The sequence below is a fragment of the Sminthopsis crassicaudata genome, chromosome 3, assembly GCF_048593235.1.
Source record: "Sminthopsis crassicaudata isolate SCR6 chromosome 3, ASM4859323v1, whole genome shotgun sequence".
Lineage (NCBI taxonomy): Eukaryota > Metazoa > Chordata > Mammalia > Dasyuromorphia > Dasyuridae > Sminthopsis > Sminthopsis crassicaudata.
The window spans coordinates 43,174,903-43,193,668 of record NC_133619.1 but is presented as its reverse complement, the minus strand read 5'-3'; the positions used below and the strand labels follow the sequence as shown (position 1 = coordinate 43,193,668).

Below are 18,766 nucleotides of genomic sequence, written 5' to 3'. Positions count from 1 at the left end.
CCATTTTCTCTACTTTGTGAGCTAACTTTTTATAAGCCTTTTTTTTTTTGGTCACTTCACCCCCAGGAAAAGAAAGGGGGCTCCTGACCTTGCACAGCCCTCTCTCACTTAAATCCACTTCACTTGCATGTCACGGCATCTCCTACCACATGAGAGACAGGCAACCTACAGTATCTTCAGTCCAAAGTCCTGGGAAGTTACCTGGGGCACTGCTAGGTCAAGGGATGTGTCTGGTTGGATTCCTTGGTATGGTGTTGGGGGGGACAGGGACTGGACATTTACACCATCTGCTTCATTTAATTATAGTCAAATGTTATTTCTTTGACAAATAGAATGGATATTAAGAGTTCACTTATTTGTCTTTGCATCTCTTTAGCAGAGAGTAGTATTATAATAGGAGGCTTTTAATAAAACTTGCTATTGAATATGTTTTACCAGTATTAAATGGGTAAATGAATATATTTCACTGAAATATTTAATTATGCAGAGTGTTCCCATTAAGGGAGTTTTTGTGTACCTGTACTTTTTCCTTCGCTGTAAAATGATCCACAGCCATCCTTGCCTCCTCCGTAGTCCAGTCTAGCAATTCATTTCTGGATGGCCCAAATGCTTGACTCTGTAGCCATAATTCACCATGTCAATAGGCATATCTGCTTTTGGTCAGGTCAGCAAACAGATTGGAACCAATGATTACTCCATCACAAGATCCAGGAGGTGGTTTGGGGAATGAGAGGGATTAGTTGGTCTTCCTCCCTCTTGCTTTGAGCCTCAACTTCTGACCTAGAGGACTAATCTTGAGGGTCCTTGTTTATATCAGATAAATTAACTGATTCTGATAAGTAAGCTGGATCCATATTCATAGTTCATTAAAAAAAAATAGAAAAACTGACCAATGCCCAACGTCCTTCCTGGATTAAAATGTCCTATTATTAGTGACTAGATAAGTTCTTTAGGGAGATTGTTAAAGTAAACCTTCACTGTAATCCCTTTTATTTATAGCTCCCTTTATGTGCCAAGAATAAAAAAACAGAAGGAATTTCAGAAAGGGACCTAAAAAAGTAGGAGAGTGATGCTCCTATCTTGTTAAATTTATCTTTAAAAAAATAAGCTGTGTGTAATAAAGGTTGATGGTTTCATAAATGATACTATATTTCTGCCCTTTGTATATGGAAATATTCATAATTGCCAATTTTTAAATTAAAAAATATTAAATATGGGCAGAGGATATGGGGATAGAAGAAACAATTGAGCTTTATACTACTCATATCATATCCTAGCTATCGCTTTCAGGGTAGAAAGAAAAAGTCAATAAACTTGTTTAAAGAAACTACTTTTTAGGTGGAATTAAAGGAGATGGCTTCCTGTGCAATTGTTAACCAGCCTTTGACAAAGAAAGGATCACAGTACTAGGAGCATTCACTTTGATGGGAAATAGAGATTTGGATGATTGATTTGGTGGAGTTTTCTATGGAACCATCTCCAGTGCAGCTGTAGCTTAGTAACATATTTGTCAAGTGCGTTCTAAGAATTAGGAACAATCATAAAATTCTTGGCGTGATTTTAGCAAAGCATAGAATTCTTGAGTAGAATCAACTACCTAAAATTCCAGTTACAATTCTTATCCTTAAGTTTAATAATCTCTTCTCTCCCCAGAAGAGGGCAGTCTAAGTCTTTTGCAATCATAGAATTGAAGCTTTTTAGAATGACCTTTGAGAGAAAAAGTATGCTATTAGTCAATGCTTATTAATATTTTTTATATTATTACATATATTAATAGGTATTGTTAATTCCAAATGACGCATATACTCTTGCAATTTTGAGAAATGTATGGTGTTTCAAGAGTTTTTCTAAAAAATATGCTGTTTTTATATATTTATTTTTTAAAGAAAATGTTATGTTCATCTTTTTAAAAATATTAATGTATATGTTTAACTTAAGAAATTTTGAGATATATATGTGTGTTTTATGTATGTGAGTGTATATATATATATACATATATATATACACACACACACACATGCACACACATACACATACATATGTAAAGAAGAGACTTGGGGATCTGTTAAATAAAGTTTTCTTATTCAGGCAAATAACTGATAAAATTAGCTACTATTATAGATCTGACTTAAGGTTTAAAAACTTGAACAATATTGATATTAAGGTAATTAGGACTTAAATGAAAGAGGAAGACAGATGATTGCTAGACAACAAGCCATCCTTTGGGACTCAGATATAGGGTTCCCCAAAATATTCTTTGTTCTTGTTGATATTTCCCTCACAAATCTTCACTTATAACACCTGGATTCTTTCTTTTTCATAGAAACTTTAGCCGTTGCTGCCACGGAGTTAGAACTAAGGGATTTCTTGAATGTCCTACCAGAAGATGGAACAGCAGCATTTTTCCTACCATATCTCCTTTATAGCAGCAGAAAAAAATCTGTGACTTGAATGCAACAAGAAGTTATTATGTGTGTGGGGAAAATGCCTCCCTAATAAGGAGAACCAAACAGGAAATCAAACAACCAATGAGTGGGTCTCAAGTAGAGAATTGCAAATCAAGGACTGTATGGATGCAGTATTCCTCCTAAATATAAGTATTCTAGAGACTTGTAGAATTAAAGTGGGAATATTAGTCTCTAAATTTTTAGTGACTTGGACCAGCTAAGCTTGTAGCATAAAACTTTATGAAATGAGAGTACTGTAAAGAAGCTATATTTAAGTAAAGCCAAGGCTGCACTTTTATGTACAGAATGTTACCATCTCTAACTCACAAAGCTGGAAGCAAGACAATCTTTTTAGCCTAAGGAATGCATAAAGGAAACTTTTTTTTTTTTTTACAATAATATTGAAAATTCCAGGTTTTCCAGAGCTTCATTGTTTTCCATCATTTTCCAAGACAGATTGTAGGAAAGGAAACTCCATCCAGGTCTCAGATTTCCGGACTCCTATTTTTCCATTTCTCTTACAAGTTGTGAAGAATATAAAACTTTTGGGGCCATCTAAGGTTCCAACCTCTTTTCTTTGAGAAATAGGGAGATAATATCATCACTTTCTAGCTGAGTGTCAATAATAAAAGCATTTGTTGAATAGGTTGCTGAATATGTGTGGTTTGTCGAATTTATATTTTCAGTTAAGACTTTTAGTTTCACTGAAATATTCTATTGCCTTGCCTGACAGTTGTTGTAAAATAAATAAATACTATATAAACAAGCATGTTTTTTTTTTTCCTCAGCATTTCTTTACAAAGTGAAAAGGTATGTTCACTGAGATTTATATATCCTGACTTGCTTTTGAGATGACAATCACAGTTTGAAAATTTCCCATTGGTGTATGTTTCACCTCCTTCATGATAGCTCCAGGGAAGTCCCACTTTTTTATAATGCAGTCCTGGTCCCGCTCTGGTCATCCTACAGTCCCATAGAATTATGGGACTCATTCAAGATACTGGCTGTTCTTGCAAGATCCCAAGGTGGTATCAGTCAGGGTACAGAATTAGGAGACCCGGGTCCTCTTCCTGACTCCATCCCTTACTAGCCAGGCAAATCTCAGTTTCCTCAGATACAAAATATAGGTGATAGCAGTGAGGATCAAATGAGATATTTGTAAAGTACTTAGCAAAATGTCTGACAATACCGAATGCTTAATAAATCCCTTCCCACCTTTCTTTCTTCCTTGGCACCTCAATCAAAGAAGGGATATTGCTATTTAGGTACCCCCAAAGACTAGATCTTCCTTATAGAATATGGCTAGACTTCCCTGATGAATTATTTCTCATTTTTACTCTTCTCCATTCATGGCTGCTTTTGTGGCCCCTTCTTAGACATGCAGAAAGCCACCTGGTCTTGCCTTTGCTTACTGCCCACCAAGGTGCCCAGAGGGATTGGTAAGATCAATAAAAAGATGTTAGAGATCTAACAGAGTGGATCTAGAGGCTGAGAATGTAAACCAAGTAATGGTTTTTTGATGAAAATCCAAGAAATATTTTGACTACTAATTTGCTGAACCCTCTAAAATGATGTATTTTTGTTGCCTTTATCTACAAATATACAATGATTCCATCATTTGCCATACACTTAATATTTATAATCATCTTTTGACCTAACCACAAAATCATGTCGTTTCTCAAAAGATGCACAAAATATTGGTGTTTGGGTTTTTGAAATTTTTTTAATCATACATAAATATGCCAACTACACGTTTCTTTCCTGCATTTTAATTTCTGCAGTGCTATTGCAGTTTTATCATCATTTGATTTCCTTCAGCCAGACTTGTCTCTATAGAAAGAAAGTTCAAACAACATTATTAAAATGTTCTAAATTTACATTTGAAATGTAAAGTTTGATCATGAGGTTTCCAAATGAATATATTCAATATTTTTTTAATTTTAAAAGATTATTTAAAATTTTATTTTAATTTAAAATTTTAAATTTTAATTTAATTTTAAATTTTGTAATTTTAAAATTTTAATCTCAAAAGATTAAAGGCTTTTTTAGTTCAGCTCTTTACATTTATTATAATGTTTGAATACATTCCTACATTCTGTCTGTTTCCTTGCTTATCATTTTTTTTTATAATCCCAACTCTACTTGTTTTCTAGAGTTATAAAGAAAAGGTATGTTTATTCATTGTTTTTATTTTATTTTTATTAATAAAACTAATTTAGTGCTACATTTTTCAAAGTGCTACATTGGAGAGGGACTGAAATCAAGGTAATAGGGCAAATCTAACATTTTTTGCCAAGTTGTCCCAGCATAGCTCCTCTAAAACAGTTCTATATTAAGTAGTACAAAAAGTGTAGCCTCCTGTATATGATGGTAGACAGAGAAGATACATAGATTTCTCAAAATCCAAAGTCCTTTTTCCTTATCCTATTGCTTCCCCTTTTCCATGCATTACTTCCTTCTGCCTGGCTAGTTTTAATTTTTCCTAACATAAAATGCTAGTTTTCATTTTTCCTGATGAACATCTTGTGTATTTCTAGAAAGTTTACACGATACTCTGAAAATAAGTAAAGTTCTAAAAAAAAAGGGGACTTTTTATAAACACTTTTATATTTTAATAATGTATAACAATATTTAAACAATAGCCTTTAAAATACTTTTAAAGACTGGGAAATTAAAATGTTTCATTGTAAGGCAGGACACTGTTTTCTAAGGATTCTTGTTCCTTGATGGAAAAAATTTTTTTTCCTGATTCAATCATAAAATGAGCTCTCAATCTGAAAGGAACCTTCTCAGTGATTATCTACTCTAGTCTCTTTATTTTACAAGTGGGGAAACAAGGCCAGAGAGAGTATGTGGTTCTCAAGCTTTCAGTGGTTTTTAGGTTAACATTCTTTGATTACACTTTATCACCTCTGCATATTTTTTATTACTTTGGGCATTTTATTGTATTTTTTTCTGACCTGGTAGACCTTCTAAATCATTTGTAAGAGTGGGAATTAATAAAATTATACAGAACTTTGCTATAATTATAATAAAAGACTTCAATTTAACTCCCTCCCCCCCTTTGTTGTTGTTGTTATTATTTTTTTTTGAATCAGAGTCAAAAGACTTTCTTATTAAAACTCCCTTTTACTTTGAAGACTTGGAGAATTCTATTCTCTGCTTATGGCACACTCCCTTTCCCCAGCCCCCTTGATCTCCTCCTTTATCCCTATTCCTCCATAATTCTCTCTAGCCCTACAGTAACCTTCCTATTGTCAACCAACAGCTCATTTCCCTTCTTCTGACCTTCAAGATCTATATACAAAGAAATGGTCTTCTTAACATAGCTTGCGAGGATGTGGCTCTTCTGGAACTCAGAATATATCCTTTCCGGCCACTTTTCCCTCAGTCAAGCCAGACTTCCTCATAGCCCTGTTGGTAGAGGACCATGCTGTGCCTTTCTCAACTGGATCTCTGTCCAGTGCCCTTCCTGGCCCAGAAGTCAGTTTGAAATACTCATGGACAATAAAACTCATGTTTTGTCCAAGTCATCTATGTTTCCAGTAGCAAATCTTTCCAAATGAAATGCCCAAAGGGGAAATTATGTAAGTTTTGGTGCTGGTCAAAATTGTCAGTGGAAGTTATATAGGTTTAGGAAGTCAGATTATTGTCACCTAGAGGTTAATTTTTCAGTGTTCCTTAGTTAACCCTTAAAGCATATCAAAGGGTTTATGTTTATATTTTCTCCTCTATATATCATCCTCTTTTGCTGCCATATCCTAATTTTAAGTAGGAAATGCAAATATTTTTTTTTCCCTTTGCATAATGCCTAACTGATGAGCTTCTATCATCATTAAGTCCAGGAAAACTAGCAATGGCCATCTCAAGGTAGGAAGTTTAGATTAGGATGTTTGTCCATTTGCATTTTTTAGAGGGTTAGTATTTATTGATTTTTGAATGCAGGTATATGGGGAGAGACCAGGGTGGGATGGAAGGGAGAGAAAGGGGGAAGCTCATTCTTTGTCTCACAAAGATTTCACAAACACTAGTGCTATGTGCTGCTGCTGCTAAGCAGAATAAAGCAATGGTTCTTAATAAACTTTTGTTCTCAGTACCTTTACACTATTAAAACTTATTGATCTGTCCAAAGAGTTTTTGTTTGTGAGTTATATTTATAGATATAAACAAAGAAAAACTTTATAATTTATAATCCTCAATAATTGTCTATAAATATCTATATAATAATGTTTAATACTATTAATAAATTACAATAATATAGTATCTTATATGTTATAATATTATAATAATAAATACTATTAATAAATAACAAAATATAAGTATCCAAAAACCCTATTAGGAATAAAACTAATTTTGAATTATTTACTATATTAGAAATAAAAACTAATTTTGAATTATATTTACTATATTAGAAATAAAAACTAATTTTGAATTATATTTACTATATTACAAATAAAAACTAGTTTTCAATTTGCAGATGCTCTGAAAGGATTTCAAAGATCCCCAGAATTCTCTGGATCACACTTTAAAGAACCACTGGACTTCAAGCCCCCTGCTGGGCCTACCAGATTCACTGCTTACAGTCTGAGTTCTGGCAGCTCTCTTAGAAGGAGCATTTATGTGTGTGGTTGCTATTATTCTTTTGCTTTTTTTAGAGAGAAGATTGAGAGAAGTAGGAGTCTTGATGCAATGTTCTCAGCCTGTGCTGCCATCTGGCAGAAATATAAATTGTCCTTTATGGATAGGAATGAACAAAATTTCTTCTGATTGGAGTCTGAGCCCTGGCCAATGGCTAGAAGTAAAACTGCATGAATAATCCACTATAGCAGTTTAAGGCAATATAAGAACCTCTGAAAGTTATTAACAAGAAGCTAAAATGACATGATTATAGTAAAAGTGCTCCTGAATGCATCTGACCATGTGATACTGTAAGATGCATGTGTGTGGGTTTGTGAACATATATATATATATATATATACATGTATGTCTATATGCAAACATGGATGTGCATGTACAATGCATGTTAATGGACATTTATATGTGAATGTGATAAAATGATAAATATATGATAAAACATCAATGATTTATATAATATATAATGATAAATTTAAAATTTTCAAATCAGTTATATATTTATCATTATATATTATTGTGTATTTTTGTATTGTGTAACTTTATTGTGCATATTATGTAATATTTTAATACAGAACCTATATTACAGAATATTATTTATTTACAGATTGTACATCTATATTTAGTCCAGATCTTTGGAGTGGAGCACTCCCATATAGAAATACTATCCAATTATGCAGATTAATTTGCCTTTGAGTGTTGAGAGTTTAAATACTTTGCCCAGATTCACACTCGTACTAGCATGTACCAGGGGTAATCATTGAACCCAACTCTGAGACCAGCCTTCCAGCTAATACGTTGCCTTGGTGAGAATAGTAAGCCATAAAATGTATACACATATCCCTTTCCCATTCTCATCTTTCCTTCCCAGTATCACTACTTAGCAGTTAATGTCTACGATTAGAGAAAAGGGCAGTTCCAGAGAATCTCAGCGGCCACTAGTGCAGCCTATTCATTTTATAAAATGACAAAATCATGACTTAGATTGGCTAAGTGAGCCCTGCCAGCTCACAAGTGCTAAGGCAGCAGAAATGGTAGGAGTTGAAACCGGGTGTTCCAGCAATACTCTTAACCACTCTACCACATTTGTTTGTAGCTACATTTACATGTACATGTAGCTACATCTTTGTTGTCAAAATGGCACCTAATAACTAGACCAATTATTATATTATTATCACCTTCATTTAGACCCATTAGTTATTATGTTATTTTTATTAATCATGATACTGTTATTATTATTATCTTCATTAGACTCAGTTATTTTTATATTACCACCTTCATTTAGACTCATTAATTATGATACTGTTATTATTATTAGTAGTAGTAGTAGTAGTATCTTCATTTAGACTCAGTTATTATTATATTGCTACTTTCAATTAGGCTTACTAATTATTTTTACATTATTACCTTCATCTTTAAGGACCGTATAGGTAGTTTCCATTCCAGCATGGATGTGGTCAGCCACATGACAGTGAAGTAGCCACGTTCCGGGCACATTTGGATACATCTCCACCATTTGATATGCCCCAGGGAAGAGGTCAAAGACATCTGAACGATACACTCCTCCGAACTTAATTAGAAGGAGAAAAACAAAGCACAATATAATTTATCTATGAGAGATTTCACGGCCAAAGTCACTGAAACCATGTTAGTGATTTCTGTGTGAGGTTAATAAGCAGACACAGTAAAACAAAATAATAATAACGGACAGATGTGAATTGGTGGTAATCCACATTTGCAGGAGGGAGTGTTTGCATTGATTAGATCTCAGTCAAGAAGCATTTAATAAGCACTCATCTCAGCCCACAATTTTGTTTGCCCATGCTCCTTCCCTCACCCAAGCCTATACATGCTCTTCTAAAATTTATACTGGAAGAAGAAGTGCCTGAATTGGGGCAAGGAGATTAAAAAAAAAAGAAGAGAATAAGACTCCAGGAGAGTCCCATATGGCGTTGGTACAGTGGGGTCAGAGATGGAAGCAGAGTAATTGTAGGTATTTCAGGGAATGTGAAATGAATATTTTTTTTATTTAGAATTTTTTTCCACAGTATATATGCATGAGTAAATTTTTTTTATAATATCATCCCTTGTATTCATTTTTCCAAATTATCCCCCCCCTCCACTCCCTCCCCCCTCCCTCGAAATGAATATTTTTTAAGAATTAGGTCAGTCCTTGGAAGTGAGTGCAGGGTCAAGAATAATATTGGCTGAGACATAATCTGGGAGTTTTCTATTTTGGAAGCATCTCTTCCCTAAGCCCATAACAGGCATATTTGGGAAATGATTGCTGAAATAAGTGCAAATGCTTCATTTATTGCAGCATCATTTGTTGCCCATTTTGTTCATGCCATAGTGGTAATTACATGTGGAATATACAAGAGATACCAATAAGTAGAACTACAGAAATCCAGTAGATACTTAATGTATATAGATATACACACTAATGGATAGTATGTGTATATAGATGTATAGTGTATATCTGATATATAATGTATGTATAGTATATAGAATATATATATATATACATATATATATAGTTATACAAATGTATAACATATGTCTAGTTTAAAATATACATATTTTTGTGTATACACACATATATAGTTTCATATATAAAAATTATTCTAAAGCAGTTTCAGTTTAATAATATTTGAGTCTAAATTTTTTTTTGTTTTTAGGAAAAAGATACACTTAAAAACTATATTTAAAGGAAATGAATAATTTTACAGAGTGGAAATGTGATTTTTTTTCTTATTAAAAAGCAGAACAGGAGAATTTTAGGCCACCTTCAGTTTCGAAAAGAATAAAAGTAAGTAGAATTGAACTGTATTTACCCTTGTGTTGCTCACTACTTTTAAACAACTGACCTAAAGACACTAAACAAGCTGCTACATTGGCATTCCCATATTAAAGGTGAATCCCAAGATGCTCCAAGAGAGAGAAAATCTTTTTTTTTTAATTTAGAAGTAACTGGAAAATGAAATGTGATATTTTCTGAAGGTTGAAGAAGGAAGAAGAAAAGGAAGAGGAAGAAGAGGAGGAAGAGGAGAAGAAGAAGAAGAAGGAAGCAGTAGTAGTGGATTTATTTAGGTGATTTGAAAGGAAATAAAGAAAAAGTTACAACTTGAGCCTTTCAGGAAGGTAGTCTCTATCATACTCTAGTTTTTTTTTTTTGTTTTTTTTTTGGTAGTACAATTCCTGTTAACTCTAATTAATATATTTTTAACAACAGCAGATGCCTTAAAGCAAGAAACTATTATATTACAAATCAAAGGATCTTTCTGAGGCAAATCATTGTTAATTTGACAATGAGGCAAATGTTACTATAGATCTAAAAGGATAATAATCTACTTTACTATTAAAAAAAGTTAGTAAAAATGGTGTAAAGTCATTAGGAAAGTCTATATCACTTTCTTAAAATGTTAAAGAATTTGAAAAAGTACTGTTGTTTAATCTACATTTAAATGAAGCATTAGGATTCTCACAATTACGTCCCACCAATTGTAGTCTCATCATCACTTTTCAACATGAGCTGTTAATTTATTTTCTAAATTAAAGCATAAGCTAATTGATAATACTGGGCCATGAAATTTGAGATTTTAGCAGTTAATTGCTCTTGTGAAAATTGGGATTTTAAATTGTTAACATTAGTAATTATGTTGCTATAGTTGATTTCACTGAGTCCAAAATTAAATCAGTGTGATACAGTGTGATAAGGATTTTCATTCATTTAAAATCATTAGAAAATTAACTCCTCTTTGATGAGAGACAAATTTAACTGCTTTTTAATTTTTAGCTGCTTGATTAGATGTAATAATTTAATAACTTACAGTATTGGAAAATATCACAATCTTTGTAAAAGGAAGAAACAGGAACTAAGATTATTCAGTTAAGGAAAAATGCCTACAAGGTTTTTTACACATTTAAGTTCCAACACCAAAATGAAAGTTGCTTTTATATAAAGCTGTTAAGCTATAAGGAAATAGCTTTAAAATGAAGAAAACTATAGACAGTAATGTCATAAGAGGAAATCTTTAGAGATTTAGGATATTCTTGTGACATTACTGACCTCTGGCCAATCCCTCTGATCATTGCCAGATAAACTCCATTGTGAAGTAAGTAAGTGGATGAATGCTTCTCTAGCCTCAACCTCTGAGAAGGAGGTTGATGAAAATCATCTACTTATTGAAATCTGTGACATTCTATAATAAGGGACCTCAAACTTTCTGAGTGAATTGTATTTGGATTTATTTGATTATGAAAACTTTGAGATTATAATCAATCTAATTGACAAGGAGCCTCTAGGAAATTTGAATAAACTATACATTTGTAAGTCTTTACGGATACACAAAAAACATATACACCAATGTATGTGTATAATAAATGTGATAGTAGTAAGATTAGTTGATTTTGTGTAATAAAAAACAAACATGTATTAAATTGTGATGAGAAATTCACTAGAATAAAGATTAAGTCTGTAGACAACTTTGAATAAAAAGAAGAAAGTTTGTGCAAATTTGGATGAGAGAATAATAGTTGGAGAATTAAGGAAAGCTGAAATCTGTACTGATAAAATGTAAATGGAGGATTAAAAAGGAAAGAATTTTGAAGTTCTGAGAAAAGGAGATTTTAAAGGGGTTTTATTCTACTGACATTAAAAAAAAAGATTTGAGGAATTTAAATCTTCAATCAATATGAAGTTATAAAAGAAATTTCTTAACACTTTGAAGAGTTAAGTGAAAGCTTAACAAATATTTATTAATTGATTACGAGGAAAACATTGTTACCTTGTTCTGGTTTAAATAGTTATACTTAAGAACTTGGTAAAAAGAAATTTAGTTAAGTAGTTTTTTTCTATCTGAATTACAACCAATAAACCTTTTGGTAAAAAGGGATGTGACCCTCATTCCTCCCTTACAGTGTATACCATTAAGGTATAGTTAAGTTAGGAAAATAAAAGGAATTGTTTTGATCCTTTGGGTGATAAACAGTTATGGGGAAGTGGGAGTGCCACCACAAATTTTTTTTAACATAATAAAAAAACAGGAAAAATGAGATTTAAAACATTGCCATTATAAATCAAGAATTAATTCTGTTGAATTTTTTGTCCTAAAACTAAAATACAATGTGGTCTATTTACAATGAGATGAAATATTTGCACCTATCTCCCAGGGTTGTTGCAAGAAGCACAAAATTATGAAATGCTTATCTCAGGTTCTCATGCAAAGGATGAGCATCATAATATTCAGACTTAATAGGAATTTAACTGAAAAACTGCTCAGACACTTAAAGGGTGATTTTTAAAAATGACATTGAAAGCTAACAAATTTGCTGATGCACTTCAGAAATTCAAATTACAACTGAAAAAAAATACAAAACTAAACATATTAAAGTACTGCAGATGTCATAGCTCAGAAACTCTTTAGATTAAGCTTCATAAACCTAGAAAAAAGCCTGGCATGAGATAAGTACTATACAAACTATCGTTGAGTATGATTACTTCATACTGGATAAGGATGTGGCCAGCATAAAAATGCCATATATTTAAAACTTAACTTCCTCTTTTTATCTGGATTCTGTTAGGAATTGGACTGTTAAAAGAATGTGACAAAAATGTTTTGACAGCTGTTAAATATTTAAGGCGTTGTTACATTTTGTTTCAAATTTGAAAATAATAAAAATAATGACTTGCTATTGGGAGAAAAGAGTAACAAACTCATTTTAAGAAATCCTTGTCTGTGAGGTTCTTTGGCACTTCCTATTCTGGCTGGGTCATAAGATTTTACTAGCCTTCTGACAGCATATGATAAAACTCCAAAATGTTGTAAATTTGAGGAGCTAGAATCTCTCCCAATGGATAAAAAAAAATTTCAAGTTAACTTCAAATAAAGACAGTTTTATTTTAAATCATTTTAGAAAATCATGAAATTGTATCAGTAATAATTAGTAGTGAAGTTACCGTGTGGATATGAGTAAAGATCCAGAATGTAATTATTCTTACATGAAAGATCAATAGAAAGTCCTGATATTCTTTATGACATAAGAAAAGAATAATAAATTAGCCCTAAGCTGCAATTAGTGAAATTTTACTTTTTTGACAAAAAGCTTCTTGGGATTTTGATTTGCTGCTATTCTAAGTTTTCATTTAAGATATAAGTATCTGACCTTCATTCAAGAGAGATGCTCCTACAGTCTGAGAACTGTTACAAGTTTTGGAGCAAATTGAGGGAGTGACCTTGTGAAGGTGAAAGTAGGATTCTCTTGACTAAGTGCATTTTCTAATCTACATGTATCACAAAGAACCTTTTTGGGTGACTGGGTATTGACTATGACTCATACCTGAAATCAAACAAAATTATGGAGCAGTATTAATGCTGATCTCTGCCTTTTTGTCATCCCTCACATAAAAAATTCCATTGATAAGGGCAAGTATTTAATAATGTCTGTTTTTTCATTGAAATATAAATATGAGAAAAATCCTATTAGTGACTTTTACCTGAATAACATAATATATGAATATTGTATGCATATAATACACACATTACAAATTAATAACATATGAATGTAGTATAATACTACTATAGTGAGGAATAATTTTAAATTTCCATTTGAATTACAAGTGATAGAGAAAACAAGGCCTGACAATTGGCAGGATATTTAGTTTATAATAGGTTGATACTAAAACATCCTTTCATTATATTAATGTAATCAAAATCTCCACCTGAGGGGGAAAATGAATTGGAATCAGATTTAGATAAAAATGAAAGATAAAAATGAATGAAGATTAGTGTAATTTATAAGAAAATGAATCACCCCCAATTTATAAATGGTCAGAGGACATGAACAAGAAGTTTGGGGGTGAAAAAATCAAAATTATATATTAATATAGTCATATGAAAAAATGCTCTAAATCATTATTGATTAGAAAAATGCAAATCTACCAAGTTGGCTAAACTGATAGAAGGGGAAAATAACAAATGTTGGAAAGCATGTGGAAAAATTGTGACAATAATACACTGTTAGTGAAGCTGAGAACTGATTCAACCATTTTGAAGATCAATCTAGAATTAGGCCCAAAGAGTTATAAAAGTATGTATATCTGTTGACCCAGTAATACCTCTATTAAGTCTATTCCCCAAGGTAATCAGGAGAAAGGAAATGAATCTATATATTCTATAATCTTTATAGAAATTTTTTGTGATGATATATGATGATAAAGACCTGGAAATTAAGGAAATGCCTCCCATTTGGAAAATGGCTAAATAAATTGTGGTGTATAATTACAGTGAAATACTACTATGTTGCAAGAAATGATAAGCAGGTTGATTTTAGAAAAACATGGTGATTTATATCAAGTAATAAAGAATAAAATGAGTAGAACCAGAAGAAAGTTGTGTCCAGTTACAGCAATCTTGTTTAAAAAAAATAACTGTGAATGACCAAGCTATTCTGAATGTTATAAATACTCAAATCAACTACAAAGAACCTATGAAGAAAGATATTGCCATTCTCTAGTAGAAGGAGGAGACAGAAGGAGGGAGATAGTTAAGAACTTCAAATGTAATGAAAAACAAATTAAATTAAATTTAAAAAACAAATGAAGCACATAATTTTATGTGTGTTTACACCATTGGTTCTTAAGTACAAAATACTCATGGCATATTCATTGGCTTATTGGTCTATTTTCTGGTTTTAAGGCTTATTATTTTTTTCTTTTTATGAGGTTTAATTCTGAAATAAAGACTGAAACATATCAAAGACCCAATTTCCATATCTCCATTACTAATTTAATTCTTTCTTTCTTTCTTTTTTTGCTGAGGCAATTGAGGTTAAGTGACTTGCCCAGGATCACACAGCTAGGCAGTATTAAGTGTCTCATTTCAGACTCACTAAATTAATTCTAATGGATGCTGAGCAAGCCTGATCATAACATTTTGGTTAGTAGATAGTTATACAATGGATACATGGCTCCATAGAATCAGAAGAGAAAATGTGAAATTGGAAATTAATACCCCATTTTTATTTTGTATTAATTATTAAATAAGAATTGTAGTAACTCACTAGAATCAAGTAATAATGGATTAGGGTAAAATTTCACTGCATAAACCTTACTATAAGATAGTCTGACTCTTGAATATTAGAGTTTATAAGATAGCTTGACTTCTTTACAAGAGTTTTCCCCATTTCTCTAGGCTATAGTATGACTCAGTTTGTCTTACCCTGGAAGGGGTGGGGGAAGGAGGATGTTAATAAGATATTCCTCCTGATCATAAGTCTAACACCTGGCTTATAGTATACAGGGTTGCTTTATAATGGACTTTTAAGAGGCACTAATGTATTTTCCTGATTATCATAGTTTCTGGTGATCCCCTCTTCTGAGTCACTCCCTTTACTCCTGTAAACTCACTCTTATCTCTGATATAAATAAATTACAATCTTAGTTTAGTTCTCATCACCAAACAAAAAAAGCTATTCTGACAGATGTATCCACTGTTACTGGGGAACTTGGGATTTCATTTTATTAACAATTACAAGCATAATAAATTGGTCATGCTTAGGATTTTGTGTCTCATTTTCTCTTTTTCACAGATTTTTATTGTGACAATTTTAACTTATGTATATATGTTCTATACCTCAGTAGCATCAATCAATCAATACTTATTAAGTACCTACTATATTCCTGGATGCTAGATACTGAAAATACAAATACAAAAATACAGGAAAAACTTTTCCTTCAAGGAACTCTATTTTATCATTGTAAACTTTAGAATAGGGATTATTTTTTCTTCTCTTTGTATTCCCAGAATGTAATAATCTACTTTGCCCACAGTAGGTACTTAATAAATGCTTTTGGAATAATAAAAGACTGGATTTTTGGAAAGGTTTCATAAGTGCTTTTCATAGGGGCAAATTGTTGTAAAGTATAGTGATTGGCACAAGGGAATATCTGGGTAAATGCTCAATATTTCCTTCCTTCTTCCTTCCTTTCCTTCCTTCCTTTCCTTCCTTCCTTCCTTTCCTTCCTTCCTTCCTTCCTTCCTTCCTTTCCTTCCTTCCTTCCTTCCTTCCTTCCTTCCTTCCTTCCTTCCTTCCTTCCTTCCTTCCTTCCTTCCTTCCTTCCTTCCCTTCCTTCCTTCCTTCCTTCCTTCCTTCCTTCCTTCCTTCCTTCCTTCCTTCCCTTCCTTCCCTTCCTTCCTTCCTTCCTTCCTTCCCTTCCTTCCTTCCTTCCTTCCCTTCCTTCCTTCCTTCCTTCCTTCCCTTCCTTCCTTCCTTCCTTCCCTTCCTTCCCTTCCTTCCTTCCTTCCTTCCCTTCCTTCCTTCCTTCCTTCCCTTCCTTCCCTTCCTTCCTTCCTTCCTTCCCTTCCTTCCTTCCTTCCTTCCTTCCTTCCTTCCTTCCTTCCTTCCTTCCTTCCTTCCTTCCCTTCCTTCCTTCCTTCCTTCCTTCCTTCCTTCCTTCCTTCCTTCCTTCCTTCCTTCCTTCCTTCCTTCCTTCCTTCCTTCCTTCCTTCCTTCCTTCCTTCCTTCTTTTCTTCTTTCTTTTTTAGTACTCAATATTCTTATAAAATAACCGTGGTGGTTTGGGAGACTCAAATTGTCACTTCTTTTCCTGAATATCTCAAAAGAACTGGGTTTTTCAGTTGCAGAAAATTTTAAAACAGAAAAATATGTACCTTATATTCAAAACTGTGTCCATGGAAATGTACAGTATGCAGGTCAATTTCATTTCCCATGGCCATCAGATACCAGTTGACTTTATCTCCAACATGCATTGTCAGGCCACGTAAATTTCCAAACACTAGTCCATTAATTGCTATAAAAAAGAATAATCCGTCTTAAAAATCTCTTTCATTTTGTTTCTAACATCAGAAAGTATTTTAGATATTTCACAGAAAATATAGGGGCTGAATAAATGTATGGAAATTTCCAAGTCATGAAGTCTGTGTACATAGCAAGTGCTTAATAAATTAATTAAACCAGTTCAAAAGAAGACAATTGATATTTTTAAGAAATAATAAAACAGGCAGGTCAGCAGTTAAGAAATCCCTTTCTAGGAGGTAAACACAATTCTATTCTAAATTTTGTGGAAAGTGCATTAGAATCTTTTTTTTTTTTCATCTTTCTTTGTTTTGGATGGGTTCAAGGAAATTATTCTAAACATGGTATATTACCTAACATGAGAGACATAAAAAATAGAAAAGGCTTTATAAGCAATTGAGTCAATTCTTCTCATTTTACAGATGAGGAAACTGACACAAAAACGCAGTTAAATGATATGTCAAGAGTTACACAGTTATTAAGTGTCTAAGGCAGGATTTGATGCCTCAGTACTTTAAAGGAATTCCAATTAGTGCAAAAGATAAAGGTAGATGAGATCATGTAGAGAATTAAACACAAATTGCAATTCAGAGGCCTCAAACTGATAATGGAAGAAAAAAATCAAAAGAGAAAAATATATACATTTTAAAAATGATATATTAGATACTACCATGCATTTTGTTGCTTTCTATAAAATCTTCATCTTCCTTATTTACTTTTTCTGGTACAGCAGAGTAAGTTTGGATATTTTCATCTAAATACCAAGATTCATTTTCATCAAAAACTAAAAATAGAAGAGAAAACTGGAGTTTCTTCATGGCTCCATATACTGGTCTATTATGTCTGCGGCAAATAATCAGAGGACCAATTAATCCACTGTAAAGATCCTGAAAACAGACCAAGGGATAATCTTAATAATTTTCCATCATTCACCAGTAAACATTTTGTTAAACATTTATTATATGACAAGCACTGAAGATGTAAATATGATAGTAAAAAGAGTCTCTTTTCTCAAAGAGCTGACATGTAAATAATTGTGTGCATACAAGATACATACAAAGTAAATCCAGAGGCTTTATTATTGTAGCATAACTACAGATTTCAAAATACTTTATCAGTAGCTTTATTAGTAATTAACCTTTGATAGTGATGGGTAACTAGTAGTTGAATCTTAATTTGTAATGGGGAGATTGATAGATAAATGAGAGGCAGCATAATATATTAGATAGGGTACCAGTTCTTTACTTAGGTAGATACTCTGTGACCCTGGACAATAATAATGGCCAGCATTTATATATTGCTTTAAGATTTGCAAAGCACTTTACACATATTATGATGCTGACAATAACTTCGAGATAAAGCTAATTTACATTGAAGAAATTGAGGTGAACAGAAGTTAATTGAGTTGCCCATAGTCACATGGCTAACAAATGTCTGAGGAGAGTTTTGAACTCAGATTTTCCTGTCTTCAAGTCGAGCACTCTGGACACTTGCAATCTCCTAAATCGTCAATTAAACCTTATCTATTAAAATTATGGATCATTCCATCTATAAATCAGTGTTATTATAATCCTTTCCAAATGGCATCTGATTAGTTATTTTGCTTCTTTCCATAGGCTAGATCTTCAAACAATTATAAATGGTCAGGAGATCACTAAATATGAATTTGATTTAGGTGACTGAAAAAAATCTGAATTTGCAAAGTTTTTAAGCTCATAAGCAGCTGTTTGAAAAAGATCCTAATTTTCCTGAATTCCTGTACCATTGTTGTGCCTGATAATTCATATTCACTCACAAGAGTACTCATTATTAAGAGAGATTTTATTAGTAAGATGCTTTTTGGAGAATTATATATACAAACTAAGGATGTA

The 18,766-nt window shown here is 32.5% G+C and overlaps 2 protein-coding genes across 6 annotated transcripts in view; one reads left to right on the top strand and one right to left on the bottom strand.

Annotated features, from left to right (window-relative positions):
* Positions 1–3,093, top strand: part of HPS3 (HPS3 biogenesis of lysosomal organelles complex 2 subunit 1) — a 38,223-nt gene extending 35,130 nt beyond the window's left edge. Inside the window, exon 17 of the mRNA XM_074298371.1 lies at positions 2,324–3,093. Within this exon, the coding sequence (XP_074154472.1) occupies positions 2,324–2,451 (128 nt within the window). The 3' untranslated portion in view covers positions 2,452–3,093. The remainder of the gene's footprint in view (positions 1–2,323) is intronic.
* Positions 1–18,766, bottom strand: part of LOC141560362 (ceruloplasmin-like) — a 66,477-nt gene that overhangs the window by 6,214 nt on the left and 41,497 nt on the right. For 3 of the 5 annotated variants that reach the window (XM_074298367.1, XM_074298366.1, XM_074298365.1), the window contains exons 16-18: positions 17,566–17,782; positions 16,751–16,890; positions 8,487–8,649 (exon numbers count right to left, since the gene is read on the bottom strand). In XM_074298367.1, the coding sequence (XP_074154468.1) occupies positions 8,487–8,649; positions 16,751–16,890; positions 17,566–17,782 (520 nt within the window). Of the gene's footprint in view, positions 1–3,452; positions 3,557–4,150; positions 4,278–8,486; positions 8,650–16,750; positions 16,891–17,565; positions 17,783–18,766 lie in introns of those variants that run through there. The other 2 variants (XM_074298370.1, XM_074298369.1) reach the window with 2 other exon arrangements.